General features: G+C 47.3%; 1 protein-coding gene and 1 long non-coding RNA gene across 6 annotated transcripts in view; one reads left to right on the plus strand and one right to left on the minus strand.

Moving 5' to 3' along the window:
- The first annotated feature begins 540 nt into the window (after positions 1–540).
- The window catches only part of LOC125928259 (uncharacterized), a 36,168-nt gene continuing 18,739 nt past the window's right edge, over positions 541–17,969 (plus strand). Inside the window, exons 1-2 of one of the 4 annotated variants that reach the window (XR_007459607.1) lie at positions 541–770; positions 9,302–14,022. This is a non-coding gene — a long non-coding RNA (uncharacterized LOC125928259). Of the gene's footprint in view, positions 771–6,711; positions 7,493–9,301; positions 14,023–17,969 lie in introns of those variants that run through there. The other 3 variants (XR_007459609.1, XR_007459610.1, XR_007459608.1) reach the window with 3 other exon arrangements.
- PVRIG (PVR related immunoglobulin domain containing) lies at positions 11,670–14,626 on the minus strand. Of its 2 annotated transcripts, none has more exons than XM_049638882.1 (5): positions 14,437–14,626; positions 14,000–14,353; positions 13,788–13,911; positions 13,640–13,697; positions 11,670–13,535 (listed from the first exon to the last, which is right to left on the minus strand). In XM_049638882.1, the coding sequence occupies exons 1-5, from the start codon at positions 14,495–14,497 to the stop codon at positions 13,209–13,211; spliced, it is 924 nt and encodes a 307-aa protein (XP_049494839.1). In that variant the 5' UTR covers positions 14,498–14,626; the 3' UTR covers positions 11,670–13,208. The 2 variants fall into 2 exon arrangements, with proteins under 2 accessions (XP_049494839.1, XP_049494838.1); XM_049638881.1 differs by having other exon boundaries at positions 11,670–13,538.

Consider the following 17,969-nt stretch of genomic DNA (forward strand, 5'->3'; position numbering starts at 1 on the left):
CCTTTAAGCTCTCTTGCAATTGCCTTCATCTGAGAGCCATCTGTTTCCAGCCAGGATATGCCCCGCTTTACGCCTGGACAAAGGCTTGCAGAGTGTGAATTCATTGTCGGCAAATGTGTGGTAGATACAAAGGGTGAAGTGCTCGGCGGCTCTCTGTTCTATTTATTGCAGAAAACTTCTGCTTTTGGAGGGAGGAGAGCCACAATGTAGGTTGGAAAATGTAGACAGAAATAATTTTTTTCATTCTTGGGCCGGAGCTACATGGGATAAGGTAAATCCGACCACTATGTGACAAGCAATCCCCAAATGCTTGTGGTTTAACACAAGGAAAGTCAGTACTGGATTGTGTAGCATTCCAGTGTGGATGTTCCTGGTTTGAGGCTCTCCTGGGCATCTTCTTGGTCTCTCCTGCACTCAGGAACTCAGGGACCCAGGCTCCTTCCATCTTGCAGTTTCACCTCCTGTAGTTCTGGAGGCTCCTCTCCACGTGTCTGGCAGATGGGGAAACAGAGCGCGTGGAAGATTGCATAAAGAGTTTTAGATCACTTCCTCTGGAGGCAATATACATCCTTCTTCCCACACTGCACTGGCCAGAAATCAGTTGTCCAACCCCCACCTGTCTGTGAGAGGGGACATGTATTTAGATGTGGGACTAGAATCGGGGTGAGGCTGGGGAGGCACTGGCCTCAGATCAGAGCCATAAGAGGACTCCAAAAAAATTTAGTAGATTTTAAAAGTTTAATGGATGAGTTTGCTTCCAGTAAACCCAGGTAGGTAAAATTACAACAAATTCTGTTTGGGGTGTAATTAAAAATATTTAAACTTAGAATAGTTTTGAGAGTTTTAATAGACCACTTTTTAATGTGTAAATATATTTTTTAACCTCTTTAATGTTCTGTTAAGAATTAACCACTAAAATACACAGGAAACGTGTGTAGGGGCCCACATTTTTGTGTTTCCTGAAGGAAAGGGATCTAAGTTTTGAGAAACATTCAACAGTCTCAATCCCCAAACTTTATTTTTTATTCATTTCATTTTTCTTCTTATTAACTAATTTATTTTAATTTTTAATAAGCTTATTTATTTATTTTGAGAGAGAGAGACAGAGAAACAGAGAGAGAGGGAGAGAGCGAATCTTAAGCAGGCTTCATGCTGTCAGAGCAGAGCCTGAGGCAGGGCTCAAATTCCCCAACCATGAGATCATGACCTGAGCCGAAATCAAGAGTTGGACTCTTAACCAACTGAGCCACCCAGGCGCCCCTCATTTTTCTTTTTTATATCAAATGCCTTTAAGACAGGACACTTTTCTCTGCATACGGCTTTCATTATGTCCAAAGGTGTTGTTATGACAGTGTTTTCCTTCTTGTTGCCAAGTAGGAGTTTCTTTTAACCTATTTTTGGTCCAAGAGTTATTTAAGAGTGTGTCTCTTCATTTCCAAGCACATGTAGTTAAGACTGTTTGTCCCATTTAAAAAGGAAAGCTCTCCTGAGCCATGATTCACACACCATACAATTCACTCATTTAAAGCATACAGTTCAGTGGTTTTTGTTTTTGGTATATGACATTATTAATTCCTAAAACTTGTGGTAAAATATACATAACATTTTCCATTTTAAACATTTTTAAGGTGGAATTCAGTGACATCACTTATACTCACAATATTGTACAATGTTGTACAATCATCACCAGTCTCTATTTATAAAACTTTGCCATTATTCCAAACAAAAACTTCCTTCTGTTGTGTCTAGATATCCAGTTGTCCCAGCACCATTTATTGAAGTAGTGTTTCCGTAGTCACTATAGGGATTACAACAGATACACTGAACTTTTCACAGTCTAGTTAAAATTAATATTTTACCATTTCAAGTGAAATGGTAAACCATAGAGGTCCTTTTTGTTGTCATTTTCATACGTGTTAAATCTAAAATCATGAAAAATCCTCACCAGATAATGTTATAATTTTTTGCTTTCAGTAATCATGTTACTTTAAAGAATTTAAGAGGAGAAAAATAATCTGTCATATTCTCTTGGATAATCATCATTTCTGTTGTTTATCCTACATTATAGAAGTTTGAAGCTTCCCTGTGATGCTATTTCTCTTCCCTATGAAATTTCCTTTAGCAGGTGGTGTGTTGGCTGTGAACTTTTCCATATTGGGGAATATCTTTCTTTCTCCTTCATTGCTACAGGATATTTTTGCTGGATAGAGGATTCTGGGTTGATGGCTCTTTCTTTGGGTGCTTGAAGCATGGTTTTTCTCTCTTCTGGCCTCCATGGTTTCTGATGAGGAATCTGTAGTAGTTTGAATGATTGAATGCAATGCTTTGTTATTCTCTGGCTGCTCTGACGATTTATTTCTTTATCTTTGGTTTTCACTAGTTTAATTATGATGTGTCTGGACATGATTATCTTTGAGTTGATCCGTTCACTGATCTTTTTTTTTTAAAACAATACTTGTTTTTTTTTGTTTTGTTTTGTTTTGTTTTCTTTTCTTTTCAAAAATTTTAAAATTTTTATTTATTTTTGAGAGGGGGTGGGCAGAGAGAGAGACAGCAGGACACAGAATCCGAAGCAGGCTCCAGGCTCTGAGCTGTCAGCACAGAGCCCGATGCAGGGCTTGAACCCATGAACCGAACTGTGAGATCATGACCTGAGCCAAAGTCAGACATTCAACCGACTGAGCCAGCCAGGAGCCCCTCACTGATCTTAAATCTTTAATTTTATGTCTTTCACTGTATTTGAGAGGTTTTTAGCCAGTGTTTGTTTAAAGATTCCTTTCTTCATTGGTCTCAAGTTCCTCTTCCTCCAGAATTCCAATGACATATGTGTTCGATCTTTTTATATTGTCCCATGGGTCTTTAAGGCTCTGTTCATTTTTTAAAATCTTATTTTTCCTGGCTGTTCAGGTTGGATAATTTCTTTTGATCTGTTTTTAAGTCTCCTGATTCTTTCCTGTCTCATCTCCATTCTGCTACTGAAGACTTCCAATTAACTTTTTGTTTCAGTTATCATATTTGTCAGCTTTAAATTTTCCATTTGACTTTTTTTTATGGCTTTTATTTTCTGCTGAGAAGGTCTATCTTTCCATTCATTTCAAGACTGTTTACATTTATTTCATGGGGGCATAGTGATAAAACAGCTACACGAAAGTCTTTGTCTGATCATTCCAACATCTTGGGATTCATGTCTTTTACCTTGTGGGCTGTTGAGTTTTCCTGTTTCCTTGCATGCCAAGTAATTTTGGATTATCCTGGACATTTTAAGTATTATTATGCTATGAGATGCTGGGTCCTGTTAAAGTTCTACGGAGAATGTTGACATCTCTGTTTTGGCACACAGTTGAGCTACGTTCAGACCGCAAGTCCCAACACACCTTCTGTGGGCTGTGGTTTCAGTGCCATTTAAAAACTTGGCTGTGGTGTTTGGATCTGTCCTGTGTGTGCATCCCACACCCCCTGTTCCCCTCCACCCACCCTCCACTGCCCATGGGCCATTCTGAGACCAGGGTGGGGATCTACACCACAGTTTGGTTCTCAAAGCCTGTGGTATGCTTTCAGTGATCCATTCCATGTGTGTGTATCTTGGAGATAGGCTTGGGGCTTCATATACAGCTTATGGAATTCCTTTTTCAAGCTTCCTCCTCATAAAGATAAGAAGGCCAAGATTTTAGTTTCCCCTTGCACTTCTTGTCATGCACTTCCTGTGAGGTCATCTACCTCTTAGGGGAAGCAGTTAGAGGAAAGGAAGAGAGAAAAAAAACAGGGGGATTCCCCCCACACTCTTTCCCTTTGCTAGTTTCTATCAGGCAAATGTTTTTGGGGTTTTTTCCCCCTCTGTCTCCTGGTTTCTCTGTTATTGTGGGCGTGTCTGCTGCTGCTATGTCACCATTACTGCCATGAGAGTGCCTCAGGGCAGGCTTGGGTGGGATTAAAAATAAAGCAGGAAGGCGCCTGGGTGGCTCAGTCGGTTAAGCGTCTGACTTTGGCTCAGGTCATGATCTCCCGGTTCCTGAGTTCAAGCCCTGTGTTGGGTTCTGTGCTGACAGCTCAGAGCCTGGAGCCGGCATGGGATTCTGTGTCTCCCTCTCTCTCTGCCCCTCCCCCATTCACACCGTATCTCTCAAAAATGAATAAATGTTAAAAAAAAAAATAAAAATAAAAGCAGGGTTTCCCCTTACCCTCTCCCTCTTAGTCTTCTGACCAGAACAAGAGAGTTTCTCTTGGAGCTCTTTCTTCCTGTGCCCGCTGTGCAGTTCTGGGATCCAGGATGTTCTGAGTGTGAACTGGAGACTTGGGATGATGAAAAACCAAAGAAAACCATAAACTCACTGCCATATATTTCCCTGAGTTTTTTTTTTATTTTTTTATTTTTTAATGTTTATTATTTTTGAGAGAGAGAGACAGAGCACAAGCAGGGGAGGGGCAGAGAGAGGGAGACACAGAATCTGAAGCAGGCTCCAGGCTCAGAGCTGTCAGCACAGAGCCCCATATGGGGCTTGAACTCACGAAATGGGAGATCATGACCTGGGCAAAAGTCGGACGCTTAACCAACTGAGCCATCCAGGTGCCCCTATTTCCCTGAGTTTTGATTTCTCTCTCCAGTCTGTTATTACCTACTTTGCAGTCCTCTATTATTTGCTTTGTGGACTCTGTCCAAGGTTTTAGTTGTAATGGGTGGAAGACATGGGGTGGGGTATTATTTATTCCACCGTAACCAGTGCTGGGACTCCTACCTTGATACTTTGAATCCCACAAACTAGGCATTGCTGGTATTGTTTGTCAGGCTCAATTTGTTTTGATTTATCTACATGCTTCTTTCTTCTCCCCATCCCCTTTTGTATCTCAGAATTTACTTCTTTCTGTTACTTTTGACTGAAAATGTATTTTTCCAGTGTTCTTAAAAATAATTTATCCTAGGAGTGCCTAAGTGGTTCAGTCATTTGAGCAACTGACTTTGACTCAGGTCATGATGTCACGGTTCATGTGTTCGACCCCACATCGAGCTCTCTGCTGTCAGTGCAGAGCCTGCTTCAGATCCTCTGTCCCCCTCTCTCTGCCCGTTCCCTGCTCTCTCTCTCTCAAAAATAAACGTTAAAAAAATAATTTATTCTAGTGTATAATTCTAGGTGGACACTACTTTTTCTTCACAATTCAAAGATAACATTGCACTACCTTTTGGGTTCCATTGAGAAGTTAGCTATATACTTGTGGCCATGCTATAGATATTGTTTTTTGTGACTTTTTAAAATCATTTTGTCTACTAACATCCTCTCTTTGTTTTTGGCATTTTGTAGTTTTACTGGAATGTTTCTGGTTATGGACTTTTTTATATTTATTATTCTTGGAATTTATTGGGCTTCCTGAATCAATACTGGAAAAGTTTTAACCATTGTCTCTTCAAAGAGACAATGCTTACTTCCCAGTTTTTCAGTCTGTTTCTGAAATTAATATTATTATAAACATTTTTTTTTTCATCGTTTTTTATTTATTTTTGGGACAGAGAGAGACAGAGCATGAACGGGGGAGGGGCAGAGAGAGAGGGAGACACAGAATCGGAAACAGGCTCCAGGCTCCGAGCCATCAGCCCAGAGCCTGAGGCGGGGCTCGAACTCACGGACCGCAAGATCGTGACCTGGCTGAAGTCGGACGCTTAACCGACTGCGCCATCCAGGCGCCCCAGAAATTAATATTATTAGATGCAGCCAACTTTCTTACTCTGTCTTTTATGTTTGATTTTTTTCTTCATATTTTTCATCTCTGTATTTCCATGCTGCATTTTGACAATATCTCTGGATCTGTCTCAAGCCTGTCCAGTAATTTTATCTCTAGCTGTATCTAATTTGCTGTTTAATTTATCCACTTACTTTTTAAATTTGTGTATATATATATATATGTATATATTTTTTTTTTTTTGAGAGACAGAGCATGAGTGGGGGAGGGGCAGAGAGAGAGGGAGCTGTCAGCACAGAGCCTGATGTGGAGCTCGAACCCACAAACTGCGAGATCATGACCTGAGCTGAAGGCGGATGCTTAACTGACTGAGCCACCCAGGCACCCCTAATTTTTATAATTTATATTTCTAGAGTTTCTTTTCTTTTTTTTTTTTTTTTTTTTTTTTTCTTTTTTTTTTTTTCAACGTTTTTTATTTTTGGGACAGAGAGAGACAGAGCATGAACGGGGGAGGAGCAGAGAGAGAGGGAGACACAGAATCGGAAACAGGCTCCAGGCTCCGAGCCATCAGCCCAGAGCCCAACGCGGGGCTCGAACTCACGGACCGCGAGATCGTGACCTGGCTGAAGTCGGACGCTTAACCGACTGCGCCACCCAGGCGCCCCTGTTTATTTCTGAGACACAGAGAGAGAGAGAGAGCGTGCATGTGCATGAGCAAGATTGGGGGAGGGGCAGAGGGAGAGAGAGTCTTAAGCAGGCTTTAAGCTCAGCATGGAGCCTGATGGGGGGCATGATCCCATGACCCTGGGATCATGACCTGAGCTGAAATCAAGAGTTGGCCACTTAACTGACAGCCCCCGGGGCGCCTCTATTTCTAGAGTTTCTATTTGTGTTTTTCCCCCCAAAATTTACCTGGTTGCTTTTGCATTTTCTTGTTTCATCATGTTTCCAATATCTTCTTTTCTTCCTTTAGATAATTTATTTTATGATGTGTCAGATAATTCTAATATCAGCAGTCTTTGATGGCCTGATTCTATAGTTAATTGTTTCCAAAAAGATCTTACATGTTTTGTTAGATTTATTCATTTTATTCCTATTACCTCATTGTTTGCTGTTTTAGATAATTGTATCTTTTTAAACTAAATCTGGTCTATGGAGGTATAATTTACCTACAATATTTTTCCTTTTCAGGTATTGTAGTTCAGTGAGGTTTTTAAAGGTATAAGGTCATGCAGTGGCCATCAAAATAGAGAATTTTTCCATTACCCCAAGAACTCCTTCATGCCCCTTTGTAATCAATCCTCCCTCCCCGGCTCTAGTCCCTGGCAGTCACTGCTCTGAATTCTGTCCCTATAATTTTACCTTTTCTAGAATGTTGTGTTCATCTTAAAAATAATACTGCTGGTTATTTCACCAGCAAAAATGGGTTTGTTCAGGAACAGCAGAGGATTACAATATGGAACAAACCAGCTATGGCAAAATCAGAGGCATGTCTGCCACATGAAGGAGAGAAATGTTTTTTGGTTTTTTTTTGTTTTTTTTTTTAATATAATTTATTGTCAAGTTTGCTAACATAGAGTGTGTACAGTGTGCTCTTGGTTTTGGGGTAGATTCCCATGATTCATCGCTTACATACAATACCCAGTCCTCATACCAACAAGTGCCCTCCTCAATGCCCATCACCCATTTTCCCCCCTCCCGCCTGCCTCCCAAAGAGAAATGTATTTTAACAGAAGAAAGGGGGAAGCTGGGAAGTCTGTTATAAGCAAGTCCATCGGACTGACCTGGGGAAGTTCAACTACAGTGGCTTCTCATTGGCTGAGTATGTCTCTCATTGGCTGGGCTGTTGCGGGGGCGGGGGTGGGGGATGAAAACCTTTCTTCCTCTTGTTAGGGTAATAAAGTAGTATCCACCTGAAAGGCTCAGTTCTTTCTGTTGCATTTGCAATTGATGACTACTAGCAAAGCTTGAGAACACATCTTCCTAACCTCCCGACTTGGTTTTAGTGAAATTTCCTTTATTAATTTTCCACAGTCATATAAATGGAAGCATAGCCTTTTGGGTTTGGCTTCTTTCACTTAGCAAAGTAATTTTGAGATTTATTCACATTATTATGTGTATTGGTAGTTGATTCCTTTTTACTACTGGTAATATTGCATTGTATGGATGTCTCACTACTCATATATCCAGTCACCAGTTGATCAGGTGATGGACAATTGTTTTTTTCCCCACAGTTTTGGGTGATTATGAATAAAACTGCTATGAACATTAACATACAGATTTGTGTGACAACATGTTTTCCTTTCTGTGGGGTAGATACCTAGAAGTGGGAGGTTTGGTCATATGGTTCATACGTATTTATATTTAGAAGAATCTGCCAAAATATTTTTCTTTTAATTCTTAATGTTTATTTACTTTTGAGAGAGAGAGAGAGAGAGACAGAGAGAGACAGAGTGTGAGGGGGTGGGGGACAGATAGAGAGGGAGACACAGAACCCGAATCAGGCTCCAGGCTCCAAGCTGTCAGCACAGAGCTTGACTCGGGGCTTGAACTCACCAAACATGAGATCATGACCTGAGCCAAAGTTGGAAGGCTAACCAACTGAGTCACTGAGGTGCGCCCCCCCCCCCAAAGTGTTTTTCAAAGTGATTGTACCTTTTGTTATTGTTGTTTGGTCCATATCATTCAGCACCCAGGGCCTGATGACCTCTGGAATGTTCTTGCTCCAATTTATGATTATACTATTTTGAATCCCCATCAGCAAAGTATGAGAGTTTCAGTTGCTCTGCATTCTCACTAGCTCTTGGTATTGTATCTTGTGGTTTTAATCTGCATTTTCTGAATAACTAGTGATTTTGAAATTCATTTCATGCAATTATTTGTCATGTGTATCTCTTCTTTGATGAAGTATTGCTTCAAATCTTTTGTCCGATTTTTAAAAATTGGGATTTTTGTTATTGAGTATTGAGAGTTCTTTATAGATTGTGGTGACAAGTCCTTTATCAGATGCATGCTTTGCAAGTGTATTTCCCAGTCTGTAGTTTTTTAAAAAAATGTTTATTTATTTATTTTGAGAGAGAGTGCATGAGTGGGGGGAGGGGCAGAGAGAGAGAGAGAGAGAGAGAGAGAGAGAGAATCCCAAGCAGGCTCTGTGCTATCAGCACAGAGCCTGATGAGGGGATCAATCCCACGAACCTTGAGATCGTGACCTGAGACGAAATCAAGAGTCAGATGCTTAACCGACTGAGCTACCCAGGCACTCCTGTGGTTTGGTTTTTTATTTTCTTAACAATATTTTTTGAAGAGCAGTTGTTGAGATTCCAGATGTCACCGGTCCCCCTCAGCAAGGTTTGCCTGGAATCTGAAGTTGGAAAGCTTCCCCCTGCCCATGGCTGGGCCAGCACACCTGGTATCTTATGCATATGTGTGTCCCTGTGTTGCAGTGGGGGCACAGCCTGGAGTTTCTCGTGGGGGAGTTACTCCGCCATAGGACCTGAGAAAGGCCCAGAAAACAGGAGGGAGGCAGGAGGCTCTCCTAGTTCAACCCTAGCCCTTTTTAGCCCCCAGCTCATCCTGGACGTGGCCTTTTACCCATGTCCACCGGCTGAGCCTCTGTCCTATTTCTTTCTAGGTCCCAGGCCCCTGCCATTCACTGTAGAGGTCAGCATGAGCAGGATGAGCACCTGACAATGGCCAGGGGTGAGGTCATCACATCATCCAGTGTCCGGCAGTGAACCCAGCAAGGGTTGGAGTCTTCCTGGCCTACAGGTGCAGAAGTCACCCAGCCAGCAGGAGGTCAAGCTGTCCAAATCCCGGCACTCCCTCTGATCCCCAGAGGGTGCCTGCATGGGGAAGCAGCTGCCAGGTGCCTTGAACCCACGGCCTAGGGGTCAGTACAGAGTGGTGGCTGCTGAAAGTCCTGAGTGGAGAGAAGCAGGGATGGTCTATACGGGCAGTGGACCACAAGGAGGGTGGGGGTACTAGTGATATGGGGCTGCAGAGCAAAGAGTCAAAAAAGAATTCTCAAGATGTTTTGGGTGCCAAACAGGCGTTTGTATTACAGCACGGGTCGGACCGTGGGCAGAAAGAGCTGCAGTTATCCTGTTGTTAGGGTAAGGTTATTTCATTGTCTAGTAGAACAGTCCTGAGACTCAGATGTGTATTTGAGAGAGAGATGTGTATCAGCGGCCATATGTTGAAAGAAGACTGTTAACATATATCCTGGGCAGGAGGAGGTGTGCAGTTATCAGAGGGAAGTTACACTGACCACAGTGATGAAGCTACAGCGGTAAAACATTAAAGGAAGTCCCTGAAGGAATAGAGGAGTGTTACAATCTGTAACCTTTGCTGCCTCAGGAGTCGCAGCAAAGTCTGGTCTTTGTTCTTTTTCTCCCATCGCTAGGAAGAGCCGCGGGGGAAAGGGCTAGGAAAGGTCCCGGGAACAGGTGGCGGAATCCGGGTGGGGAGAAGGGCTCACGCTGGCAGGGGCCCGGCAACGATCTCCGGAGCCAAATCGGGTGGGCGAGCGCGAGGGTGGGTGGGAGCAGGCCTGCGAAAGGAGCGCTCCGGGGTCCCGAGGGGCAGCCCGAGCGAGGGTGGGGGGGTCGGGGAGCGGGTTCCCGGGGACCACCGCTGGGCTGCTGGGGGAGAAGGAGCTACTGACCGCCAGTGAAGTCGGCCACGGGGTGGGTGCGTCCCGAGGGCCGTTTGCGGAGGGGAGAGCTGTCCGGGGCTGTCGGTCCAGCTGCGGTGGGCGAGGGCTGGGCTGAGGGAGCCGGTACGGAGGGGTGAGGGTCGCAGACACGGGTGAGTCACAACTCTTATCCTTTCCCCGAGACCCCGGCGGCACCTCGGAAGATGCTCTTCTCTCGGGCGGCACTGGTGTCTCCTGTGGAGCGACCTCCGGAGCCCGCTCGCCGGCAGCTCCGAGGCAGGCGTCAGCGGCGCCACCTGGTGGTTCCTGCACGCCCGGCCTCCCGCCCCAGGCCCAGGCCTCGTTCTGCTCCCGGCTCGCTCCCTAAGGTCGCCGCCTGCCCGCGGCCTCCCCTGCTGCCCCAGCCAAGCACAGTCACGGAGACATCCAGACCTCGTTGCTGTCGCTGTGCCTCCTTTGCTCCCTGCTGAAAGTACCTCCGCCTTCCAGTCTCAGGCTCCACATCTGTTAAATGGACTTACTGAAAACACCTACCTCTTCGAGTTGTAAGTCCTAAGTAACATATTCCGTGCAAAGTTGCTTAGTACTTGGTCCCGGTTTACAATCTTCACCCTCCCCTCAGGCCTTATGACTCTTATTATGTACTCGATGAGCAAAGTGAACCTCAGAGAGAGGTTAAGCTGCTGGAGGTTTCACAGTCAGGAAGTGGCCCCTGGAACTCCAAGTCAAGAGGGTCCAAAGCCCAAACCTTATCTCACATTATGGCAGAAGGCATGTCCTGGACAAGGAAGTAAAGGGGCTAGTTCAGTTCTGTCCTCTTGGGCAATGCACCTCTTTCTCTCTCTGGTGTCGATTACCACGTGCACTGAATGAGCAAATAGTAGAGCATGAGCTCCCAGGCTGGGGTCTGAGAAGGGGTCTGTCCCTGGAATCTCTGGGGCTGAGTGGGTCTGGCAGCCCCAACAACTGCACTCACCCAGCTGGTCCCTTCAGCGCTGCTGGTTCTGGGACATGGGGCTGGACTGCTGGGAGCAGGCCAGCTGTGGAGACTTCCTGGCTCCTGAAGTTTTGGGTTTCACATACCATGGGGACCAGGCTGGCTGTGGCTGTCTGAGCTTGTAGAAGACAGGCTCCAGTTGGGGGAGCTCTCCCTGACTCCATAATGTGTAAGTGGCCTGGGCAGGCAGCCAGGTTCAGGCCCCGGGGTCCCTCAGAGCTCCCTCCCTTGTCCCACAAACATTCCCTTCCTAGAGAAGCGAGGCTTCCCGGGGAGACCCCAACACCTCCTCTGAGACCCTGCAAGTCCCATTGCCCCCACACCCCTGCCCCTGACATGGTCCTAAGGCAGCTGGGCCCAGATCTACTCCCTCCCTAACATATCCCTGAGCGGCCTCCGGGACCTCTGTGGCACCCTCTCCTCTCCCTTGAGCCCCCAGCCCTGCAGGGACCACTGAGCTGTTTAGGCCAATGCTGAGGTCTCCTCAGAGGAGGAAGATGATCACAGGCTGAGGAAGGCAGGCCCTGTGACCCCTTAACTACCCCCTCACCCTACCTGCCCCACTCTCTCCCCAATGCTTCATAGAGGTGGTGGCTGGGTGGGGCTGGGTCCTGGCAAAGCCACACCAGAGCATACCTAGAATAGTAAACTGGGTTTCTGGAAGGTTCTGTGGTTGGACACAGGCTCTGGGCAGGCTCTTCCTGAACCAGGCAGAGGGGGTGGTTCCTGGCTTGGCAGGTAGCGCTGCCTGGGACTTCCCACAAGCAGAACCAAGTAAAGGACCTAGTGGCAGGTGTCTCCTCTCCCAGGCTAGTATCCATCCTGGTTGGGGGTGCGGCCTGAGCCTGGCTCCAGGACCATCCTGTCGCTGCCACCCAGAATCTTTCACACTCCTGTAGAGCCTTGCAGCTTGTAGAGCTCTTCCGTGTTCTCACATGGCAAAGGTGTGATGAGGCCCAGGTGGCTGGGCCTGTTTACCGCAGGAGGCTGATTCCCGGATGGGAAGATGAGTGGGTAGGGGAGTGTGTGTTCAGTCCCTGTGTTGACCCGCCTCTACCTGCCCCCTGAGTACCCAGTGGGGAGTAGTGCTGGTGCCCTAGTAATAAGAGAGGAGCCAGAGGAAGCTACTGTGGGCAGATCTGAGGTGATCCTCCTGCCTCTGAATATCAATTCTGTGGAATTGTGGATATTGTGGAATTCCGTGGAAGGAAGGCATCAGGACCTCCTCCCCCAGAACATCTCAGGGAGCCCGACATAGGCATGCTGGGCCAGGCTACAGGGGCTTTTCTTGGGTTGAAGCCCCAGAAGCCCTTGCTGCTGTCCTAGGACATGGCAAGATGGGAGTATAGACCCCCCAATCTCACCTTCCCAGCCCCTGGTGCCACTCAGCAAGGTCTACAGGGCCAGGAACCCCCCCTGGTCCAGAGTGGAGGGTGAGCAGGGGAGAGGTCTCCTATGCTGAGGCCCCATCCCTGTCCAAGTCTAACCTGGCTCCTGCCTCCCAGGGGTTGAAACTGCCTCTAACCTCTTAACCCCTAAAGAAGAAAAGGTCCAGCCAAGGCCCCAGTCAGAAACCACTTTTTTTTTTGACTTAGTTATCAACATCACCTGTGACGGCTGGGGACTTGAAAACAGGAAACAACCTGGGATGGAATTTTGTCACCTCGCATAGATACATGTGTGCCCACACGTACCCACACGTGCACACGTGCTGACCACATCCGTGGCGAGTGGGCCTTGACCAGCTTTATGTTAGAGACACTTATGCAGGCCGGAGAATAAGATAAGATGTGCAAAGACAATGGGTACCCAGGACACAGGTGCACAACAGAAGGGGATCCCAGAGGCCTGAGAAGAGAGGGAGCCCAAGCGGACTTGGGGTCCCTCTCATCGAACTCCTAAGTGCTCCTCCGTGGTTCTGTGCCCCACAGGGTCAGGGAAATGGACAAAGTTGGGGCCAACTGGGAGAGGCCGCTCTCCCGCCTGAGCATAAAGTCCATTCTCAATGGAGATGAAACTGCTGCGTGCAGAGGCTGGCAGGGGCACCCAGGGGGCAGGAGGCCGAGGTTGGCACGCCGTGTGGGCGGGGAACACTGCCCATGGGGACAGTGGCCGGGGCTGAAGAACCGTGTCTAGAGTGGTGAGGCGGTAACGGTTGGTGTTGACAGTAGTGTACGGGATGTGGAGAGAGGCCAGGGAGGCTTGGCTGGCCACCTGCTGGGACGATGGGGAAGGAGGCCTGAGTTAGGCCCTACCTCATAGCCCCCCAGTACCAGCCCACTCTGTTCCCCACTCGCAAACAATCCCGCAGTCCTCACCCTTGCTCGCGTCTGTGTCTGGGGGCTGGTGAAGGGTGGCTGAAGCTTCATGACAGACCTGGGAAAGTGAGGAGGGTTAGAAGCAAAGCATGTGGCTAGCCCGCTGGTGTGGGAGTTTGGACTGGGCCCAGCAGGGGTTGGGTCTCACCAGTGCCTCTGCCGATGCAGCAGGTAGAGAAGGTAGACACAGCCAAAGATGAGGACCCCCGAGACCCCCAAGATCCCAGCCAGGTCAGCCCGCAGTATGGGGGATGGAGTAGGGGCAGGGAGCCCTGTGTATAGAGAGAGAGGTGTACCAGATGGGCAGCCAGTGCCCTGGGGTCCCTCCCTGCCCTCCCTGGCCCCTCTCATTGGCCCCACCTTGGTCTGTGCTGAGGAAGAGGTTCCCACAGGCCTCCTGGGAGCCTTCAGGAAAGGAAACAAATTTGCAGCAGAAGGTGGTGTTGGGATTGGGGCTTATCCCCTCAGACCCTTCTTCCAAGGTGAGGGAGATGCTGGTTTTGGTTTCCCAGTGGACCTGGCAGGCGGGGGGCCAATGCTGGATGCCAAATTCTGGGTGCAAAACAGCCAGTCTAGTCCCTCCGGCACCGTTGGGCCCCCCAGAGCTCACAGTCACCAGGGAGACAGAACCAGATCCCAGGAATCCACAGCGGACAGTGAAGGACGGGGACTTGGTGGCCTCCATCTGAACTTGCACCCACACTTCAGGGGTCCCTGTGGGATACAGGCATAGGAGGGCCCCAGGGCTGGGTCTCCACCCTGCCCCATCTTCTGCTTCTCTCCAGTCCCCCACTCACCAGCAGTGATGCAGAGTGTCAGCAGCGCCAAGAGCAGGACCAGGGCCCGGGGCCTGTCCATGGCTCCCCTCCGGCCCCAGCTATGGGAGCTGCTGTGGTAGGGACAGCACCTGTGTTTCCGTTCTCATCACAGGAAGTTTTCATGTGTGAACAAGCCCGGGGAACAGCTGGGCTCTGCAGCCCTGCCCCATTTCCTTCTCTGTCTGCCTCAGCTTGGTGAATGCAGGGCAATGCACCCTCTGCCTTGGGAGACTTAAAGCAACAGCAATAAGGTTTTCCCTGTACCCATGGCTGTGCTTCACTCAAGCAGGACAGCAAGCCAAAAACCAGTTGGTCCCTTGGGCAAACTGTCATCCCACCACACTGAGAGAAGCAGGGCCTCCAGGCCAATCACTTCACCGCTCTCAGCCCAGTGAGCATCCTCTGGACCCTTTGACCTCCTCTCTGGCTCCACACCTGACTCAGACCTGCTCTCGCCGCTTCCTCCGCTGCTGTTCGCGACAGGGTAGGAGACCTGTGCACAGCTGACCGGTGTGGTAACCCAGCCCAGTGTGGGTGCAGAGCAGGGGGGCACATACCAGCCTCAGCCTCCCTAGCCCGGTAGCCCCTCTCCCACCGAGATCCTCCCCACTTTGCAAGGCCCTGCTCAAATCCCACCGCCTCCAGGAGGCTGCCCCCAAGGGAACATTTCCTTCTTGGACAACTGCTGCACAGAGGCTGGGCCTGGGTGGTGGCTCTCCCTGGGCCAGTGCTCACAGATGGACTCTGAGCCCTGGAAGAAGGTATAGCTTTTAGCAGACAGGGAGCTCGATACTTGGTGATTGATGGGACAAAAGCAATGGTACAACTACTCACCAACCTTCTCCATAAGCCACATGGTCCCCTCGGTAAGTTCTCATTGTAGATAATTAAAACAACACTGAATGGAAAACATCAAAGTTGTCTTTCACTATCCCACTTATTCCCATGTCCTTCCCCATTTTAATCTTCATGAGGTTACGACTGTCAATATTTTATCATTTCTGGATTTTGTACATTGCTTAGGAAGATCAAATTATAAAAATAACATTGTAAATTTTGTTTTTATCCCTAACACTATGGAAGAGTTTCTTTTTTGCCCCTGAAGAATTTTAATTTGGGGATGGTGTAAAAAGTATAACCTTTTAGGTGGAGAGCCAACATCCTCAAGGTCTCTTGATGTTTTGAAATGCCATCTTGATCATAAATTCTTACAGATGATCTACTTCTGGATTCTCTTTGCTAATCTGTTGATTCATTTGCTTATTCCTGTTTCAATACTGCACAGTCCTAATTATTAGAATGCTTTTGATGTGATGACCCTTGCCCTCAGAACTTTCTTGGTTACTCCTGAACAGTCTCCAGAATTTTCAGCTTCAGAGACACAAAAGGTCATTGAATTTACCAACCAAAAGCTCTGCAGCACCAAGCCTGCATTGTTGGGCCTCTTCCCTTTCTGGCCCAGAGGTACACATTAGATGACACAGGTAATGGCTACCTCCAGCTCTGACATTTAAAAAAAAATTTTTTATTTTATTTTGAGAGAGAGAGAGAGAGAGAGAGAGAGAGAGAGAGAGCGCACAAGTGGGGGAGGGGCAGAGAGAGAGACGGAGACACAAAATCTGAAGCAGGCTCCAGGCTCCGAGCTGTCAGCACAGAGCCCAATGTGGGGCTCAAACCCACAAACCGGGAGTCATGACCTGAGTTGCAGTCAGATGCTTAACCAACTGAGCCACCTAGGCACCCCCAGCTCTGACATTTCTTAGTGAAATCCCTGCAGCCACACACACTTCAAGTCCTGATGATCTCTTGTCATCAGTCTCTAGAATTAGGCCCATGAGGGTTGAACTGGTGCCACAATTTCATAGCTCTGCAAGCTCAAAGCAACCTCAACTCCCAAAGCAGTAACATCCCAACAGGGATCATACTCTGCTTCATGGCATGCAGCACTCTGCTCGTGCCTGGCTCAAGCCTTCAGCATATGTTGGTGACCATCCTTTTATGAGTTTATGAGTTCCCCACCTGAGTTTGTAGATTGAGACTCATACCTGATCCATTTATTTTATTTTACAAATATTTTAAATGTTGTGAAAAGGCCATTTTTGTTTCCCTATCAAAGTAATATAAATATGAAAGGTAATATCTGAGTGTACACTCTGTGCTAAATTTGTTCTGAACAAGTCAAACATTTTAGCTCCATACTTACAATGACCTTATGAGGAAGGAACTTGCCCAGGGTCACAAGGCTCTCACTGTGGGAGAGCAGCTTATCATAGTTGTTAATATGTGGGTTCTGAAGCCAGGATTTGACAAAAATTTTAGCTTCAGAACCCACACTATTAACAACCATGCTGAACTGCCTCTCCCACACACATTTTAAAAATTTAAATTACAAGGTTTTTGTCAAATCCAGCAGTCCTCTGCCCCATCAGCAGAGAACCTGTGCTTAGTTCCTAGGCTGGGCTGCCCCCCACCCCCTGACATGAGCCACTTCAGTGCCGACAGGAGAGGCTTTTTCAGCTGCTGCTACCCCACTCGATTCCTTTGCTGCTCTCACCTACTGAATTAACTTAGGTATATTTTCCTTCAAGTTTCACCCAGGATTCTAGGCTCCTTTGCCACCCAGATGGCTTCTCTAGTGTCCTGGGCTTCATCTGGCAGGTTGGCCACCCTTCTAGTTCTCTGTTCCTACCTGACACTCCCCCCTCTTCTGTGCTATTTCTCTGGCTATCCCAACTCAACACCCAGGGCTCTCAGGGAATCTGTGCTCAAGGGAGACTTTCCAGATCCTGTGATCCACCCAACCCCGGGGAAGGAACTACAGAGCTCAAGGAAGACTTCAAAATGTGTGTGAAAATAAACCTTCCACCATCCTGCCACCTTATCCTCTCATGCCTTCCAAGCACAGACTCTCTTTTTTCTTGTAACATCCCAGTGTGCCTGGAATTCAGAACACAGAATGACTTACCTATTAGCTGAAGACTCTTCTCAGTAACCTGGAAAAAATCTCTTCACAATTTAGGAGAGAACACCAAACAATTCTCCTTCTTGCAGAGCTTATGGCCACGACAAGAGTTAAAAAGAAAGAGGCTTGATTGAAGGTTACTTAAAATAATTCAAAAGCAATTATTCAATGCTAAGCTAACAGGCAATGCACAGCAGTGCCAGTCCCCTGGAAAGCACTGTTTGGTGTCACTTGTCAACCCAGGTAAGGTCAGCCTGTGCAGAGACCTCCACCTCTCTTGCCCCAGCTGGCCTCAGCTCTGGTTCCCACCTGGCCAGGGCCTGACCACTTGGCGCTGCTGCTCTGAAGCCCACAGCCCCACTTCTGTTGGCAAGGGGCTCACTGGCACGACATCCTCCAAAGCTGTGGTTTTTAAGGTGCCATGTTTGCACCTCAGCTACTACACAAAATATCCACTGCTGTCATGCAGGACAAAAGATTAACATTTTTCATTTTTTTTAAAGATAAAAATACAATGAAGTAATTTTTTAATTATTTTATTTTATTATAG

This window comes from Panthera uncia, chromosome E3 (genome assembly GCF_023721935.1).
Source record: "Panthera uncia isolate 11264 chromosome E3, Puncia_PCG_1.0, whole genome shotgun sequence".
Lineage (NCBI taxonomy): Eukaryota > Metazoa > Chordata > Mammalia > Carnivora > Felidae > Panthera > Panthera uncia.

What these genes read in the sequence shown, in the direction of transcription:
- PVRIG (XM_049638881.1), bottom strand. Translation starts at nt 14,497, where the DNA reads ATGGACAGGCCCCGGGCCCTGGTCCTGCTCTTGGCGCTGCTGACACTC. An exon ending in GACACTCTGCATCACTGCTG is followed by an intron (nt 14,354 to 14,436) that starts GTGAGTGGGGGA and finishes TGTATCCCACAG; the next exon opens with GGACCCCTGAAGTGTGGGTG. An exon ending in AGACACAGACGCGAGCAAGG is followed by an intron (nt 13,539 to 13,639) that starts GTGAGGACTGCG and finishes CCATCGTCCCAG; the next exon opens with CAGGTGGCCAGCCAAGCCTC.